Source organism: Electrophorus electricus, chromosome 11 (assembly GCF_013358815.1).
Source record: "Electrophorus electricus isolate fEleEle1 chromosome 11, fEleEle1.pri, whole genome shotgun sequence".
Taxonomy (NCBI): domain Eukaryota; kingdom Metazoa; phylum Chordata; class Actinopteri; order Gymnotiformes; family Gymnotidae; genus Electrophorus; species Electrophorus electricus.
The window spans coordinates 2,847,501-2,865,575 of record NC_049545.1 but is presented as its reverse complement, the minus strand read 5'-3'; the positions used below and the strand labels follow the sequence as shown (position 1 = coordinate 2,865,575).

Genomic DNA, 18,075 nt, shown 5'->3' with positions numbered 1-18,075 from the left:
GTCTACTCAAAAAACTATCCTAGGCTAATGCAAATGGATTAAAGTCTAAAAATACCCCTAGCTGATATCCTTAAACATAATCATCGGTGAAGACACATTTACAGTAGTGGTAATTTGGTAGCACAAAGTAAAAGACAGAATAGTAGCCTAAGTTGCTCAGTGGTAATAAAGAGTATTTCTGAATGAGAAATACAGTACATGGACACATTTTTCATTAAGGCCAAAACTTCATGTAAATGTACACTGTAGATTGTGAATGTCTCATCAGTGATGCAATTTATGCTTTTTTGTTTCATTATCACTTTGAATTTGAAATGAAACAATGACTGGTGCAGTCAAAGTGCAGTCTGAAAGCTTTAATGTGAATAATGTGTAGGAATTACTGATGTTTATAACTGGTCTTCGTTTTTTTTATAGGACCAAAAGTAATCTGACATTTGTGAGCTTGGTTGCTTCTTTGCGAGCTCTGTGTTATTGTGTCTTTGTTGAGTTGATTCTAGATTTAGATTTAAGTGTTGTTGTCTCTCAACATGAGCACCATGGAGGTGTGAATACAAAGTTTCAGAAAAACAGGCCATCATAAGGCTGAACAGTCAGACCACATTAACTAGCAACATAGCCTAAACATTAGGCATGCTAAAAGCAACCGTTTGAAACATTGCAACGAAGCTTAAACATTTTCAACTATTTTGGTTCAGTCTTTTGATTTATTGTACAGTACATTGTAATAACTTTACTGTAGTTATTCTTTATACCTTGGTACGTTCTCAAAACAATAAAATATTGATTTTAAAAAGGCAAGAAACCAATGGTGATCTTCTTAGTAAAACAACCTGTTGGACCACTGTAATAGTTAATCAAAGAATGCTGTAAATTTAGACAGAAAAGAGAAAAAGAAGCCCACCAAGACTATGACATACAAAGCGTATGATAAAAGCCTGTAGAATTCTGAGACAAAGACTTATAGACAGATGCAATGAAGATGAACCTGTTGCAAAATGTGGAAAAAAGCAAACTGGAGAAAAAAAACAGGAAAGATATTTGTGAAATGTGGGACAGGCTCACTTAGTGGGCTGTAACTACTGACAAGAACAGCAGGAAGAGTTCTGAAGTGTAAAGAAGTATCCTAAACTACTCTACCTAATTCCACAAAACCCGCTGGACCAGGTTACACCCTGAAACAGGAAAATGCCTGGCTCATACTGCTAAAGCAACTGTGAAAAAAAACAAAAAACCCTGTCCAAGTCAATGGCTCAAACCAACTCCCATTATGCATGCATGGTTTTAACTTACTGAGGAAAAGACTGGAGACAACAGCCCCTGAACAGCAAGGACCTATAAACGTTTGCATTGGCAGGGCGACACCAGAGAAGATAAAACAGTGGTCCAATTGCTTTTGGTGCCCTGGGGGCTGAGATTCCTATTTATTTATTTATTTTTTACTCATTATAGATATAAATAATGGGAATATAAATATAAATCTGTATGCTATAATATATGAGATATAAATACCCTCAAACTAAAATGGACATTCTGAAGTTAAGCTTCATAGTAATTTAATGTTGAATGTGATGGAATACACAGAAACAACAATAACTGGAGAAGAGGTGAGAAACTCCTCATATGAGTTGTACTTTGGTTGTTGTGCATGTGTGCATCCAATTTTGTGTTGTGAAAGTAAATCAGTTGTAATTGTAAAATGTTATTTAATAACTGATTGTATCTCAGAGAATTTACTGAGGAGCTCTGCTAAACCAAACAACCTTTGTTATTCTAGGGAAAAAATGTTTTTTCAACGTAAGTCAGATGAACCAATAAACTCCCAAAAACACAACTCTATGTTGTCTGTACACACAAAATTATAAAAATGTTTAGCAATTAGTTTTGTGTGCAGGACTTTAATGTTGTAACTCCTGTACTGTGATGCAAAATAAATAAGATTTCATTCTATTACCTGTTTTTCTTGATGGCAGTACTAAACTAAATCTGAACACTAATGGAAACCAAATCACAGAAGACATAGCATGGCCGTAACTCATCAAAATACTTTAATAACTTTCTTCTATCGAACATCTAAATACTGTGCACCTATAGAATTGTACAAAATGGGTAGATAATAGACCTGTGTTACCAAATAAAGCATGCATTCATCATACAATCTTGGAGCCACTGCACAGGTTCAATCACAGTAAATATACAGGATCACACACAAACAGCCAGCCAGAACACACACAAGGACATTTACTGGAGATTTGCACCATTATTTGTGGGGCCAGTGACATATCTGCGGATATACACAGCACACTGCAATTGCTGACAATTCTCATCTACTTAGACAAAAGCAATTATGTAAGGTACAGTCTGCTGCAACTTCTCAAAACTCTGGGCACCAAAAGAGATGCTTGTTTTTTCCAGAGGACTTGGACAAAGGCATGAGGTCTCTCTCTTCTTTGACTTGTGCGGTCATAGGGGGTATGGGTTTGAGGGGCCATTTAGAAGCTGAGATTACAGGATGTATGAAAGCAACGCACTTGGTGGCAGCCTTGAATGGAGCATGAACTGGCATGACATCCCTCTCTGACCTCTCCAGCCTCAGAGAGGAGTGGGTGTGGCTGCAACCTCCAGCCCCACCCCTCAGTAACCTAGCAGTCAGAGAAATGCCAGCGGGCAACAGATCTGAAATACACATGGCATAAACACAACCAAACTCAGAACCTTCTTTTCCCAAAGTATCGTCAGACGCTACCTCAGACGCTTTTCTTGCTATGCACCCATCAAATACAAAAATAAAATAAATAATATATTCCTATATGTATATATAATTGGTCTTGCCACTTTGCCTTGACATTTTATCCCTTTTGCTAATATACATCCAAAAAATGTTTACAGCAGAGTTATATCTTCTTAGTATAGACTTAGTACTGTGGGATAACCCATCCTTGACACAAACATATACTTAGACATGGACACTAAATTTAGACATAGTAAAAGGTCAACAATATTACAGTTAGTTCAACTGGAGTGAAATGGGAAATATGGAGGATGCCATGCCCTGGTTTCTGGGTCATGGGCAGAAAGATGTCTTGCACCGTGGATGGAGGAGCACAGTCGGGGCTGCTAGGTGGAGGCCCTCTGGCCCTGGGTGGAGGCTCTCTGGCCCTGGGCGAGGGCAGAGGGGACCTGGAGAGCGCGTCCTAGCGGGACTCAGCTCTTTTGTTCTTGCTCGCGTAGGCGACATCCCACGGCGGTGATCAGAGCGGCACCCTTCCCACTTCCGTCCTCAGAGAGCAGGAAGTTCACATTACATTTGGGGGCGAGATCCCTCACAGTCTGGTGCATTATCCGGGAGAAACTACAGAGAGGGAGAGAGGGAGAGAGAGAGGGAGGGAGAGAGAGATAGAGAGAGAGAGAGAGAGAGAGAGAGAGAGAGAGTGTGAGAGAGAGAGAGAGAGAGAGAGAGAGAGTGCAACCGGTGGGGGGGAATGCAAACCAGTTAATGGAGCTGGAGAAATATGCAGATAATGGTGAGACTAAAACAAAAGCTGAAAGTTTTGTATGTAACTTAATTCTGAGTCCCTGGAATGGGTGAAACAAAACACGGTGGCCAAGTGCTCTACCACTGTGCTGCCAAGCAACACACCCCAATAGGACAGACTACAAAGGCGGGATGAACCCAAACAAAGGAAATGCAAGAATAGAATGAAAGAATACACCCAGCTGAACAATCCCAAAGGATACTAGGAAATGGAGCCCCCATATATATATATATTGTGTGTGTGTGTGTGTGTCCTGAACTGGCTACTCACTGAGGATGGAGTTTGTAGAGTGTGCCGTCCACTCCCACAGTGATGTCCAGGTGGTCCAGTCCTCGGTTCTCCCGGATCTTGTCCACTACAGCAGCCATCCCTGCTCCACAGATCCGTGCGGCTCGGCGTGACACGGTCCCACACACTTCCTTAACGATGATGCTGTCATCGCACGTGCTGTCCAGACCCAAATGCTGCAGAATGGACCGCACTTGCAGTAGCGCCAGACGGTCACTAGAGGGAACCACAAACAAAAAGTTTAGGAAAAAGTCTTAAACCGGCCAACTAACAACTGTGACCAGAATTATATGTCAGGGAACATTCATGTTTTTTCATGCATGTTTCAGTTACGGGAATAAAAATACCTCTCAATTTGGGATAGGAATTTGGTTTCAAAGATGCCCCTAGTCTTCAGCGTCTCAGAGATCTGACCTCTGAAGAGGAAACCACGCTTTGTCAAATCAATGAGGATGTTTCGCACAATCTCACCCAGGTACATCCCACTGCACATCTTCTCATATCTGAAAACAAAAAACAAAAAGAAATGCTGGCATTAAAATTGTGTTAACACTACAATAATTACAGTCACAGCAAAATGATAATCCCATTTGACATGAGGTTTGGAGCAGATTGGAGCACATTTGACATATTCCTAAATCATGGTCCCAATCCCGGGTTTTCCCAAAAAGGCATAACAGGATCCATCCACCCTGCACAGTGACATCATGCTGAAGATTTGAAAACCCAGTGTTCACCTCTGCTTGCCGGGGTTGAGGGATAAATCATCCACAGCTGTGTCATACTGGGTCCTTATGTCATCCAGGCACCCATTGTCACCGAACGCTCCCCACTCCATGTTCACACACATCCTGCCCTCATTCCCCTCCACCGTCTCGATGTTCCTCATCTCCTCCATGTAGCATGCATTGCTGCCTGTGCCTGAAATCAGACCCACAACAACACGTGCTCTGCTGAGTCGGCGTTCAGGTTTAATTCGGTAGTTACATGCCTATTAACGCCATGTTCGTGAAAACGGAATATGTTTCTTGGAGGATTTGTATAAATGTGTTATTAGCCATTAGCTATTGAGATCTCCCAGAGGAGAACTTGGATCCAAGCTACTGCCTTTCTGAACTGTGGAGAACGTCACGCCCAACATACTGAGTTACCTGCAATAAGGCCGACCTCACACGTTGGCTCCTCGTAGGCACAAGTCATCATGGTGCCTACTGTGTCATTGACCACTGCCACAACATCCAAATCAAACTCCTGCAGATACAATTAAACATGCACACACACACACACACACACACACACACACACGCCAACACACAGAGTAAACACGCAAGCAATGCGAATATACCCTGGCAAACATTCAGTTATGTGAGTGTCTGCACAACCACAATGACATACTCCAACACACACTTTGAAATGTAGTGTCTAAGTAAGTAACTGGAATATCTTCAAAAATAGATTTGATTTGTCATTTATGACAGCATCAAAATAACAACATTAAAATATCTAAACATTAGCCTGAGTCACAATACCACATGGATGTCTGTGCAGCTAGACTGTACCTCTCTCCTTTTAATCCCTTCCCTCAGGAGGTTGACTACATCCTCGCCCTCGCAGTCCGTGGCCTTAAATCCCTTTGTCCAGTTTACAAGGATGCCCTGCATGGTATGCACATCAAAACCAGGTCAGTTTCCCAAATGCACCTTCACAAACACTGAAATACTTTGCCAGGAATAAAGACTAAAACTCTTGGAAATATGTAAATACTTAAAAATGAACAAACAACCAAACCAGAAAAAGATGATCACTGACAAAATGACCAAAAACCACAAAGCAACAAAACCGCTAATAGGCTAGCATTCCAGGCAAGAAATTCTGGGTTCCCTGGGGCCATATCAGTTCCGCATCTCAGCATGTGCTCAGATCTAGGTGTGGGAGTCTGAGGAGCAAACCGAACACGACTCACAGCGTCCAGGCTGGTCTGTCTGCAGGGGAAGGAGAATGTGAAGCCCAAGGGGAGGCGAGCCTTCTTCATGCCCATGTAGTCCAGGAAGTCTGATATGCAGGTGACGATGTGGTCAAAGAGCTGCACAGACATAAATAAACCAGTTAGCTAAACAGTTGGCTCCTGTCCAGGTGTGGGCACGGTGCTCTGGTGCTGCTTACCTCTTCTCCTGTTCCCTGCATCACCTCGATTGGGATGGCATAGATTTTGTTATGCATCTCCACCATGCGCTTTTTACCACTGCGGATCTTCACTAAAAGCACCCTGAAGTTTGTGCCTCCGAGGTCCAAAGCCAGGAAATCACCATTTTCTATAGAGGATGAAGACAAAAGGCTTTAATTAAATCCACCCACTGTAATCGTTAAGGATTACCGATAGAAATATGTAAATATTCTTTGTACTATAATTGTCTAAACAGTCCTTCTGTGAATGGGAACTGTTTCTTTATTATTGTTATTTGAAGACTTTAATGCCTCCCACTTGCTTATGTAACCCATGGCCCATTTAGCTGTGGCACTGGTTGACCACCCCATTAGCCTTGCCAAGCCAAAGACCCGTTATCATTAGTATGAACAGCCTGCTGTCTGGCCTGTGTTTCAGAAATCATTAGACTTTACTTAACATCAAAGCACAGAGGCTTTGACGTGTTAGACTACTGTACAATGGCATGAATCTGTACTGCACAAGCCTGTGATTACACGGCAGAGCAGAAGTGATAAAGAGTGTGTGCACAGGTCACAACACTGGACTGAGCGTCAGTAATACTGGGATAAGCCGTCACACTTTCGGGTGGAACAGGATGTCTCAGCCTAATCAACAGCTACTGCTGGTGGGTGGACTCCACAGCACTACATCTCCTGCAACTTGTGCAAGGCCTGTGCAGAAGCATGGACCTCCACAAGAACAAAAGCGAAAACGAGAGCACATGACACCCCTATCTTGAATAAATGACCTCTTAAAACAGGTGTTTCCTCTAAGACAGAAGTCCTTGAAATTGTTTTTAAAGCCCCCGGTGGCGTAACTCCTGAGTACATGACTGAATGTGTGTCAGTGTATATTCCTATTGCTTTGAACTGAGATCTGCAAATACTGTAAAAACAGAGACCCCTTTTGTTTTAAAGCGTCTAAAATGTTGAACCCACTACTGCTGTCTATCATACTGCCAACTCATTATTCTTTTAAAAACATCCTTTTGATTTAGCTTTGAGTTACATTCAGTTCTGCTTGCTGTATTCATTTATTATTAGCCCATACCTGTTCCATCCGGGGTGCTGCGCACATAGGTGGGCAGCATCTTCACCGTGGCCGTGCTCTGAGTATTCTTGCTCAGGCCATTTTGAATCTCTGTCAGCATCCTCTTCTTTACCTCCATCAGCTGTTCCTGGGTAAGGCGGAACTCCGCCAGCGTCTCAGCGATCTGGCGTGTCTGATCAGCCAATCGGTAGGCCCAGGCTGTCACCAAGGCGGCACCTTTGCCACTCCCACTTTCTGAGAGCAGGAAGCGCACATCACATTCAGGCACTAGGCGTCGCACTGTCTTATGCAGACGGCGGGAATATCTGGAGTGGAGAAGAGTGGGGAACAGTGTCACAGGGGAAGAGTGTCATTGAATAGAAGATGGCTAATGGACAAGAGCAAGTTAATTACTGGGAAAGCTGGTACCAAAAGCCTGGTACCATAACTGTCTGGGGTTTTTGTAATGCATTCGATGCAACACCATTTCCATAATGACTGCAGTTTATGGTATCGGGTACTTAAAGGCTTAACATTGTCAGAATAGTTGCTTTCCTATAAAATTCAAGACAACCCAACTTTCGCACAGTTCACTGAGGTGGTAAACATCAGGTGATCTTAGTAATGACCCTCTTCAATCTCATATTTAAAGCTATGTCTGTAGTCTGAAGGACTGGAGTCATATGATAGAGGTCAACTTCTAACTAATATCCTATATATAGCCAGCATAACCACAGAATCAGTCTGGGGTAACCACTGAGGAAGTCTGGAGTAACAAGAAGTGAAGAAGAAGAAGGCTTTAAACGCCAAAAAGTGCTTAAATAAAGTTGTGCCTTCATGCCTAAATCATAGGAGGGTAGCAGAAAACTATTCACTTCCTGAGGTCTTCAAGCACATGACACGGTTCAGTGCCTTAGCAGTCTGACTCGCAAAGTATGCTAGACACATGACAGAGGATGAATTACAGCACCTGCTCAGCTGTAATGAGCACAGTCTGTTAATGAAAACTAGTGCTATGCTATGTTCCTAGAGTCCTACAAGTGTGCGAGAGCTCAGCCAAGGAGAAAAGATTAGTCAGTTTGTCAGGACTGGAGACTGGATTCAATTTAAGGGTTAAGAATGGGAATCATTACTGTGGGTGCATCTTGTAGAGGGAGCCGTCAATGCCCACGGTGGTGCGGAGTCGGGGGACGTTCTTGTTGTCCTTCAGGCGGTTAAGGATACCACCCAGTGTAGCGGCGATGAGATTTGCCGAACGGAACGATACAATAGCACACACGTGCTGCACGGCAATGCAGTCGTCCATCGATGGTTCCACGCCCAGTCGGGTCAGAATTTCCTTGGCTTTGGTCAAGCCCTCTTTAGTCCTGGCCAAGACCGGCATCATCAGTGAGCGCGAGATAGAAAACATGATAAAATCGAATAGCACGTTGTAATTGTTTCTCTAGATAATTGCTGAAATAAGACAGGCTGCGTACTTCTCAATGGCAGACAGATGCTTTGTTTCAAATTTGCCTCTGGTCAGCAGCTCTGGAGTGATGCGGCCCTCGAACAGCAGACCCTCTTTGGCCATCTTTACCAGGATGAGCCGCACCAGCTCCCCCATATACATCCCACTCACCATCTTCTCGAACCTGAGACAAGAACAAAGAGCTTTTTATTTGCAATAACTTCTCATAGTCTGCCAAAACTCTCTTCTGCAGCCTTACAGTTGCTTCCCCGGGTTGAGGGATCCACGGTCAATCTCTCTGTCGTATTCAGTTCGGATGTCCTCCAGTGAGCCGTCGTCCCCGAACGCTCCCCACTCTGTGTTGATGCACATCCTCCCCTCGTCGCCCTCCACCAGGTCAATGTGTCTCAGCTCCTCCATGTAGCACGCGTTGGTGCCCGTACCTGAGAGAGTGCGGCATCATACAGGTTTCTCATGCTGTTTGACATGTGCCAGCACAGGGAACTGGACAAGGACTAATGAGAAGAATTTTCCAGAAATACTGTAGTACTTTGTCAAATAAAGCTGTGGAACACAACCACAGTATAGTGATCTCTTACCAATGATGATCCCAACTTCACAGCGCTGGTCATCAAAACCACATGTCATCATGGTTCCCACAGTATCGTTGACCACTGCCATAATATCTGCTTCATAGTCCTAGAGACAGCATATTGGTCATTGAATCCACAATACAGCTTCTGCAAAATGTTCTGATTTGTGCTGAGATGAGCCAAGCAAACAATAAATGGCTTAATAATAATATAACATAAGACAATTGTCACTGTAGCACAGAGTTTGTATGTGATTGGAGTCATTTCCTGAACTCACCCCTCGCTTTTTGATGGCCTTGTTAAGAAGCTTGACCACATCCATCCCCTCCACTCCACTAGTCTTAAAACGCTTTGTCCAAGTCAACAAAACAGCCTGTAAATGAGAACATAATCCATCATTCTCTGCTGAACCCTGTTGAACTGTGCAGTGCAGTCTGTATGAAAATACAGGGTTTTTTTTTGTTGTTCTGGCTCTGATTTGCAATGGACAAATGACTATGAGGTTAAAATCAGCTTTAATTCAATTCTGAACAGGCTGAGGATATATGCAGTTAACTGCATGCTCAGAAGGATCCAGGTCATCTGACTACCTCGGTCACTTAAGTACATTCCACTTTCTGTTCTGTTCAGCTGCCATGGCTACTCCCACCACCCCCTGATGTCCCCTGCTGTAGCCCACCACACCTCCACCCCAGCCAACTACTTCTCTGTTTCCCTTAATGGACAATCTCAAGCGGGATGGGTTTTGGACATGTGCATACCATTGGGACCAGACTAGGACTTCTAGAAAGCCAGAGTAGACATTAATTGCTTATTTTTTCATTTTATTAGAATTTATTTATTTTTCTCTTAAAATTGTTGCTATTGCGGTGACCGTTGTCGGCCATAGGAGGACGGGCCTCGGAGTCTCGGTTCCTCTCAAGGTTGCTTCCTTGTGCTCTTGGGAATTTTTCTGTTGCCCTTAGATTGCTCATGGAGTTCTGGACTTGTACATTTGTAAAGCTGCTTTGTGACAACATCTGTTGTAAGAAACACTATGTAAATAAATTTGATTTGATTTGATTTGTTCCTTCAAAAACCATTAGTTGCCTTGGCAGGTTGTTTTTGGTCACAGATCTGCTAAAAGGTTGAGGATAGATCTTGTCAAGGCATTTGGTTGGACCTGAATAATCAAGAATACTCTATGTTTAAGAATTCATTCACTTTGTTACAAGTTAATCTCATTATGGTCTGTCCATTAGACAGTTCCAAAACTCCACACATAAGGACCTTTGAAGTAGATTTGAGACAGGTTTTACTGTTCTTAAAGCTTGCCAGTATTTTATGTAAAACCCACTGGGGTCATCAATTCCTACATCCTCAGTAATATTTTTAAATCATTAATTTCTGTAGTCTTCAGTGCTTCTTATTGCTTCTCAATAATAAATATATTCTCATTTGTGAGCCTTATGATGGCCTCCAATTTTGGCATGACACTTATGATGGGAGACATGTGCAGCACACTCAAAACGTCATATCTAAAATCAGGTCTGTTGTGCAGCAGGTAACCACCTGGGTCCCAGGAGCGTATTGGCTATAAACATGTTTAGTGTTAAATGGTTTCCTATAATTTAATTTTCATATTAAAAGTAGAGTGGTCAACCATTTTAAAACGTATTAATCGGAAATCATTCAAGATCACTCAATCTAGTTAAGACAGAAAGAGTGCCATGCATTCTGAGGGAAGAATTTTACTGTAGTACAAGATATAAAGGTCATAAATAAAAATTGTAGTTAAGTACACAAAGATTTAACTATTTTACTACCTCTATGTATTTATTAAGTATATATATATTAGGGGTGTAGCTCATGATTTGGTTTGATTCACGATACTGGATTAACAATTTGATTTTCTCATGATATTTGAAACTAAATTAGAAACATCTATTTTTTAAGTGTAGAAACAATGCATATTTTTCTTGCATACATTTTTAAACAAAGAGAATCTTCAGTCCCCTGCAATTAAAAGAAATTAGGAACAGAAGCTTACAATTATAAACAAAATGTACCGTAAGCAAAATGTAGTTTCACTATATATTATATATTAAATAACCAAGTGAAAGCATTCCTTTTTATTTCTGAAGCATAAAAAAGCAAAATACTGTGCAAATATTAAACAATAATATTACTTCTCTGCAATTAAAAGAAAATACATGATGCACACATTTTTGCATCATGATGAATCATGTCACAGTGCATTGTTACACCCCTAATATATTATTACAGTAAATATGTATCCTATAGGATACATATGTCCTTTAACACCCCAAACAAATAACAAATTTAAAATGACCTCTAAGTTTCCTTGAATAATTTGATGTTTTAAAATGGTTGGTTTTAAAATGGTTGACTACTATGTCTTTAGCATGAAAATGAAGTGCTACATCTGATCTAAAGTTCTAATATATCAACAGTGTTACAAAGCCAAACAAATGAAGATCAAGTACTTGATGAGTAATTTCTGCTCCAGCAGCTTCCCACCTGAACCAATTCATTGTGTAGTTAGAACAGTGAAGGCAGAAGTGAGACTTCAGGTCCCTCTTACCTCATCCAGTTTAGTGTGAGCACATGGGAAAGAGAAGGTGAATCCCACAGGCAGCTTCTTGTCTTTGATTTTATGCTTCTCCATGAAGTCCCCTAGACACTCTGCAACATGGTCAAACAGCTGCAAGAGACACAAGGAGCTCTGTCAGAAAACTGTGACAACTTCATCTGGAGTTTGAAATAAGTCCCTAAACCTAAAAAGTTTTGTTATTAAAAAGGTTTTTCAAAAGAATAAATAAATGATAAAAGATGTTGTAAGATGCCATGGTATGAGTGTAGTATACCCGTGTCCCACTGCCATGAATAATGTCTTCAGGAGTTTCATAGATCTGACTTTCCATCTGCACCGTCTGCTTCTTCTCATGGGAGACTTTTACTCTCAGGATACGGAAATTAGAGCCTCCCAGATCCAAGGCAATAAAATCCCCCTTCTCTGTGGCATTAAAGGAAAAAACAATTACTGTCAGCTAAAAAGATCATTGCAATCATTACAGTATACTGAAAAAAGCAGATTTTCTCAATATCAGTGGTCATTAGGTTACATATACATTCCCCTCAGTAGAAATTGGCACATTTTGGAAAATGATACATGATTTAACACAAAGCACACAAAATAGGCCAAAAGGAAAAATAATGCTGATTATGACTCTAAATCTTGTCAGCAGATCATAACATTACTTTTTGAATCTCAGTGTCATCTCCACAGAGACCTAACTAAAGTATACTTTGGTTCTGTGAGGTGTTAGGCATGTGAGTAAAAAGTAAACACACTCTTTTAAAGAGGAAAACCTCATATTCAGCAAAGGTACATTGCAAAAATAAATAATTAGACTGTCTGAACCCAAAAGAATGGCTGACATAAGTATTAGCCCAAGAAAAATAATATTGTCTTTATGGTTTTCTCCACTGCCCATAAATTCTTGGTCATTCCCTCATTAAAGTTGTGTGGTGTATCCAGATTCACAATAGCAGCTGTGCTAGTACTTGTTGCCAGGCAACAACAAAAATCCAATGCACAAAAATACAAATACGCAAGCTTGTTAGGAACCAGTATCAACCCCTCTGCTTAGCTTTAGAATTTTTATAAAATAAAATATGTATCTACATATCAGAATACTCCAGGTTAAAAAAATGCCATGCTCTTTCCCATTCAGGACTGTAGCGTTTTACATGTGCCCGGGGGATAAAATGAGGTGTGCTTTGCTAAAATCCCTGTAGAACAGGCTGTCCCTGTATGCCCGAAGAATCAGCAAGCACAGAATTTCAAAGGCCCAGTTTTAAACTGAGAGAGAGAGAGAGAAAGAGAGAGAGAGAGAGAGAGAGAGAGAGAGAGAGAGAGAGAGAGAGAGAGAGAGAGAGAGAGAGATGTGGTGCTAACTCTGCTAGCCCGCATTAAAGTCCTAAATTGCAGACCTCTTCATGTTGCAGTGGCAGGCCTGGAGAAGCTTCAGACCCAGCCAAGCTGTGCAACGGAAGAGCACAGCACTCCAGCAGCTATCAATGCTCCTCTCACGTTTCCGTGGTGAACGGCAGCCCTGCGGTATGTGAATAACTCCTTCACTCACACGCCTGGACAAGACCCTTCGTGTGAGGAGACAGAAGCATATGGGAGGCGTGTGCTTAAGGTACTCGTTCTCTTCTGGCCAGGAACTCCCAGTGAGTGACGGACACTAGCCTTCCCTCCCTGACAGGCTTGCACACCTGCCTTGCTTGTTTTCTAACAACCAGGCTTTCTACTCACTAAACCATTCTATTCGCAAAACCAAAGCCTGTCCCAGACAGGTGTGGCAGCCATGCCTTTACAATGTCCTTTCAGGTCATCTCCATGCTACCTGATAGCGCAAGAGGCCTGTTAGAACTATAAAAAGCAAGAGAATGGCCAATATTCTCAAACTTCCATCCTTCATGCTGCGAGATCTGCGCCCTGAGCAATATCCTTATACAGTGTCTGTAGCTGCACTGTAAACACTCAGGCAGTTTAACTGTGCCACTGCAATAGGTCAAAATATATAAATAGAGCTGATTGTGCTGTCCCTCAGGATTAGGGGCCTTGCTAGAGTTTTCAGTGGGTATTAATAGTTTTTTTTAATGTATATCTGTCTAGTTTTAAATGTTGTCTAGTTTTATATGGTTGTGTTATTATGCACACCAATGAAAGAGAACAATTTATGACCGCTAAACACATACACAAACATATATGCAGATATTGAAGGTCTCAAAAAGGATTGCTAATGATTTGCATGTGCATTTGTCTACAGACATTTCTTTTGGATTACTTCCCACTAGTAACTACTCCAAGAGAATAGTTTTAAAATTAAACTTGTCTTTGAGTGATACAGCGTTGAACGTGTAAGTGACAAAGGTGTGTTATGGCACAAGGAAGCCCCAGAACTAATCTTCATGTCAGTTTGCAGGCAGTGCTTATGGGTAATCAGTGCTGTAACCCCATGCTGCTGAACACGTGTATGGGCATGACAGGGTGGAGTCAAAAATCACCCCTGGCAGCAGAGAAATGGCACGTTTGTTTTAATAGGGAACACGGAATGCTGAATCCACTCCTTGGCCTCAGTTCTTTAGTATTAATTTATTAACAGGCATATTCACAGCTATCTGAGTGATTTTCTACTTGTGTGTTATGATACATCTGAGGTAATGGAGGGGGGGGGGGGGGGGTAGTCTGAAACTGTTACTAGGAATTTGAAGCTTACCAAGAGTTTAAAGTGGACACTAAATGGTCAAATACTATACAGAAACATACTCTAGAATTCACTATTTTGTCCATATACAATGCTTTTAATATTTCAACTCTTAGCAATTGCGAGCCAAGGAACATACACTGGCAGTAGTACATTATACACCATCAATCTGTCAATCTGGCAGCACAAAGTATGAGGTTAGAATTTTGTCCTCTTTTGCTAGCCTTAGTCATCTTTGCTGTCTTTCAGCCATGAAATAAGGCCAGCCACCAGCTCTCTGTGCTTTGGCAGCTGTGGCTGTGCTTGCTGGACTGGTTCCCCCCTCTGTTCATAATCTCTTAGAATCTGTGTCCATAATCTCGAAAAAAACTGTGTCATTTTTATACAAATGTAGGCAAAAGCTTCAGTGTCCAATCTGCTGAGTCTCCATACAGTTACATGGGATAACTGCTGTGTGCATTTGTCTTATGCGTTCCTCCTGCCCGTGTACTGGGGCATTCACATCAGATCACACCTATCTCACATATTTTATCAGGACTGATTGAAATGCCTACACCACACCTACAAACAAACTCACAGCGTTATGTAAAATGACACCAGCTGTACTTGCCAACCGAATCTGGATCCTGAAAGGGAACTGGGTTGTAACTGTAATGTGCAGAGTGCTCTGGTCTCACCGGAGCCATCAGGGATGGACCTGACAAAGGTGGGCAGCATCTTGACGGTGGCAGTGGCATTGGTGTCACGGCCCAGGCCCTTATCTAGCTCCAGACGGAAGCGGCTCTTGATGTCCCGCAGCGTCTCGTCGGAGAAGCGCATGGAGTACAGGTACTTATCGATCTGGAATGCAAAGAAGGAAGAGAAACCAGGGGTTTAGCAGAGATCAGGACAGGAGCAATGGTGAGGGAGGCCTCCACTCTGATCCCATGTCCAAGCTGGTTCTTGCCTTGTGTGCTGTACTGCCCGGATAGGCTCCGCCCCAACACCCTTGAATTGGACTAATCGGTGTTGAAGATGAATGAATGAACAAATGCTCCTGCTCTTGCAGTTTTAAAACTTCTCCTTCGGGGAGCAAACCTTAGTCAGTTCCCAGCCCCCATGGTGAACTGAGAGGTGAACTGGCATAGGCATATTTTGCAGGTAACTGGGCTCACATTTCAGGAACAGATGGAACTTAGACACAGATATAGAAGGCTGCACCCTCAGTAGCATGGAGTAGAGCCTGCTCTAATTACCTAGAACAATTAGAACAATAAATACAAGAAGTACAAATCCATCCCACATTCTATTCTGAAACTGTTAGAAGTGACTTTTCTTGGTCATTTTTTGTAGATAATTAGCCACTAGAAAGAAGGTCTTCCCATTTTTGCTGATTCATGTTGCCTTAGCTTGGGGTAGGGTTTTTCAGGTCCGGTTGCTATGGGAGATTCAGGCTTGAGTCAGCGTGTAACGTTGTTCCTGAGGAGAATTTGATTCACTGGGACAGAGAGACATATTTGCAGGCTTCACACTGCTTACTTACTAATATGTTATTATGCATTTTTCTGTGCCTTTTGGTTTCACTATGATAAAGTAAACCACACAGCTTAAGAGCACACTGCTGTTTTCCTAAAGTATGAAACATGTCTCCATACCTAATTTGTGAAGACACACGACTGGTTTAACTGGAGGTGATCCAGCTGGATCACTTTCTCAGTATGACAAAATGTGTCTGAGCAAATGAGGAGGCAGTGATGGAGAGTTGTAACGGGGGTAAGATGAGAACGTTTTCAGCCCTGTTTAGTGACGTGTGATGTGCGCGTTTCAGGACACTTTTATGGATGAATTCTCCCAAAGGAAACGACAAAGCCATGCGGAATGGGCTGGAGGTTTTTCAAATGTAATCCCACTTTAGGTAAAAGGCCTTCTGCAAGCACAGCCCTCTCTGCTGATCAGGTCTGAGATTTTTCATTTGTTCAAAACATTTCCAGAGAAGGGTGTGTGACAGGCTGTTGCGCAACACACTCGAGTTCGGCTCGCTCGCTCAGGAGGAAATAAAGCAGCTAAAATGGAGAAATGATTGATTGATGACAGCTACCATGCTGAGTCGGTAGTAGAGTCTCACCCCAGTTGTGTGTGTAACACCATGCAGCTGGTAACTGTTTTCAAAGATAAGGTGAAATGGCAAATAAGAAAAGAGTTTTTACTGTGATCATTGATCTGGTAAGCACTTACGACAAAGAAGACGACTACTCAGTCCACCACTGTGTATTGATACACACATAATGAACACGAAGACAGGAACAAACATGGCAGTATCCTGGTGGTCAGAAGCTAAGGGTGTACTCCTCTGCAGTCATGTCCATCCTGCCTGTTGTCATGGTAACTACAGTGCCTTTCAACTGTTACCTCTGACACCACTCGCTCTCTGTGATAAGTAGTGATATGCTACTTGGCATACAGTAAGGCCTCTCATAAAATATGCATGACTGAGTTTACAACACTTATTTATAATGAGTAAAGCTATAGCACTGATGGATGTTACTCAGTGGAGGAAACGAGGGTGTTGTAACGCCAAAATACTAGATAATGAACCGTTGGGTCCTTACTCGTCTTCAGCTAATATTTTAAATTATGTCATTTTTGGCCAAAACAAAGACCATGTAATAGAAAATAAATTAAAAAATATTTCAAATGTTGACGTGAAGACTGTTAGCTGTTAGCATATTAAATTGTTACTATATCACCCAGCAATTGACTAGTTACCAGGCTGGTTGTAGCTGTCTCTTCAAAAGCTTATCTTTATATGTCCAATATGCATCAAAAATCCCCCAATTAAGCTCCAAATATTTAGCGCATGTGAGGGTACAGAACGGAAATATTCAGTGAAACACACTACATTACAACCGCCATAACCATAAAAACATTTCAACGTTTGCGTTCTTCCCTCTTGCTACATTATCTGTCCAAAGCAACTACGGTACGTTTTCCATTTTCAGGGGGAGGGAGTGTTGCCACTGAAACTCAACACTCTGCCCAGCAGGGGGAGGGGACAGACCTCTACCCCCCCGCCCCCATGCTCACACACAGAGCCGGAAAAAACCACCCAGCCTGCGACGCACCGTAATTCCCTGACATCTACAGCTTGCTTTCAAGGACATTGCTGCACTAGTGATGCCCTACGTGTGTCGTCAGCGTCGTAATCACGAACTTGTGTCTGTTCAGCCCAGCGTCGCAGAGCGTGTGACGCGTTGCGGGAGGGGGGGGGGGGGGGGGGGGGGGGGGTTAGGAGGAAGCGTGCATCTCACCATCTCACGACTCCATAGCTACTGATGAACCCCCAAACGCGTTTGGGTGTCACCTGTTGTGGCGTGGGCCCCTGGGCGCAGTGGTGGCCCAGCTGGCTTGTTTTACATGGTGGAAGCTACTCTAGCCTGCAGGGTGGAGGCGACTCACCTTTTTGACCTGGTCATCCTTCAGCTCGGTGAAGTAGTAGGCCAAAAGCTGTGCGGCTATCATCCTGCTCCGCCACTGTAAGGAAACTGAAATGGAGGGGAAGGAGGAGGCTTTCAAGTCCTGTCCAGCAAGGTGAAGGAGACGTTGCGCACCTCACAGGAGACGAATAAGTGAATAAATAATGAATGCAGAAGCCGGCATGTAGGGTGTTCCCGCCTAGAAGGACAGCCACGTTCGGTTTCTCTCAACCCGGCCTAGG

At 42.6% G+C, this 18,075-nt stretch overlaps 1 protein-coding gene across 1 annotated transcript in view; it reads right to left on the bottom strand.

The window, feature by feature from the left end:
- Positions 1-2,024: 2,024 nt before the first annotated feature.
- Positions 2,025-18,075, bottom strand: part of LOC113571533 (hexokinase-1) — a 16,111-nt gene continuing 60 nt past the window's right edge. The window contains exons 1-18 of the mRNA XM_035531765.1: positions 17,817-18,075; positions 15,059-15,221; positions 11,970-12,118; positions 11,687-11,806; positions 9,380-9,475; positions 9,109-9,208; positions 8,769-8,952; positions 8,538-8,693; positions 8,193-8,426; positions 7,081-7,385; positions 5,988-6,136; positions 5,788-5,907; positions 5,384-5,479; positions 4,976-5,075; positions 4,562-4,745; positions 4,172-4,327; positions 3,807-4,040; positions 2,025-3,352 (exon numbers count right to left, since the gene is read on the bottom strand). The exon at positions 17,817-18,075 is cut by the window's right edge and continues 60 nt beyond it. Coding sequence (XP_035387658.1) covers positions 3,205-3,352; positions 3,807-4,040; positions 4,172-4,327; positions 4,562-4,745; positions 4,976-5,075; positions 5,384-5,479; positions 5,788-5,907; positions 5,988-6,136; positions 7,081-7,385; positions 8,193-8,426; positions 8,538-8,693; positions 8,769-8,952; positions 9,109-9,208; positions 9,380-9,475; positions 11,687-11,806; positions 11,970-12,118; positions 15,059-15,221; positions 17,817-17,879 — 2,757 coding nt within the window. The 5' untranslated portion in view covers positions 17,880-18,075 and the 3' untranslated portion in view covers positions 2,025-3,204. The remainder of the gene's footprint in view (positions 3,353-3,806; positions 4,041-4,171; positions 4,328-4,561; positions 4,746-4,975; positions 5,076-5,383; positions 5,480-5,787; positions 5,908-5,987; positions 6,137-7,080; positions 7,386-8,192; positions 8,427-8,537; positions 8,694-8,768; positions 8,953-9,108; positions 9,209-9,379; positions 9,476-11,686; positions 11,807-11,969; positions 12,119-15,058; positions 15,222-17,816) is intronic.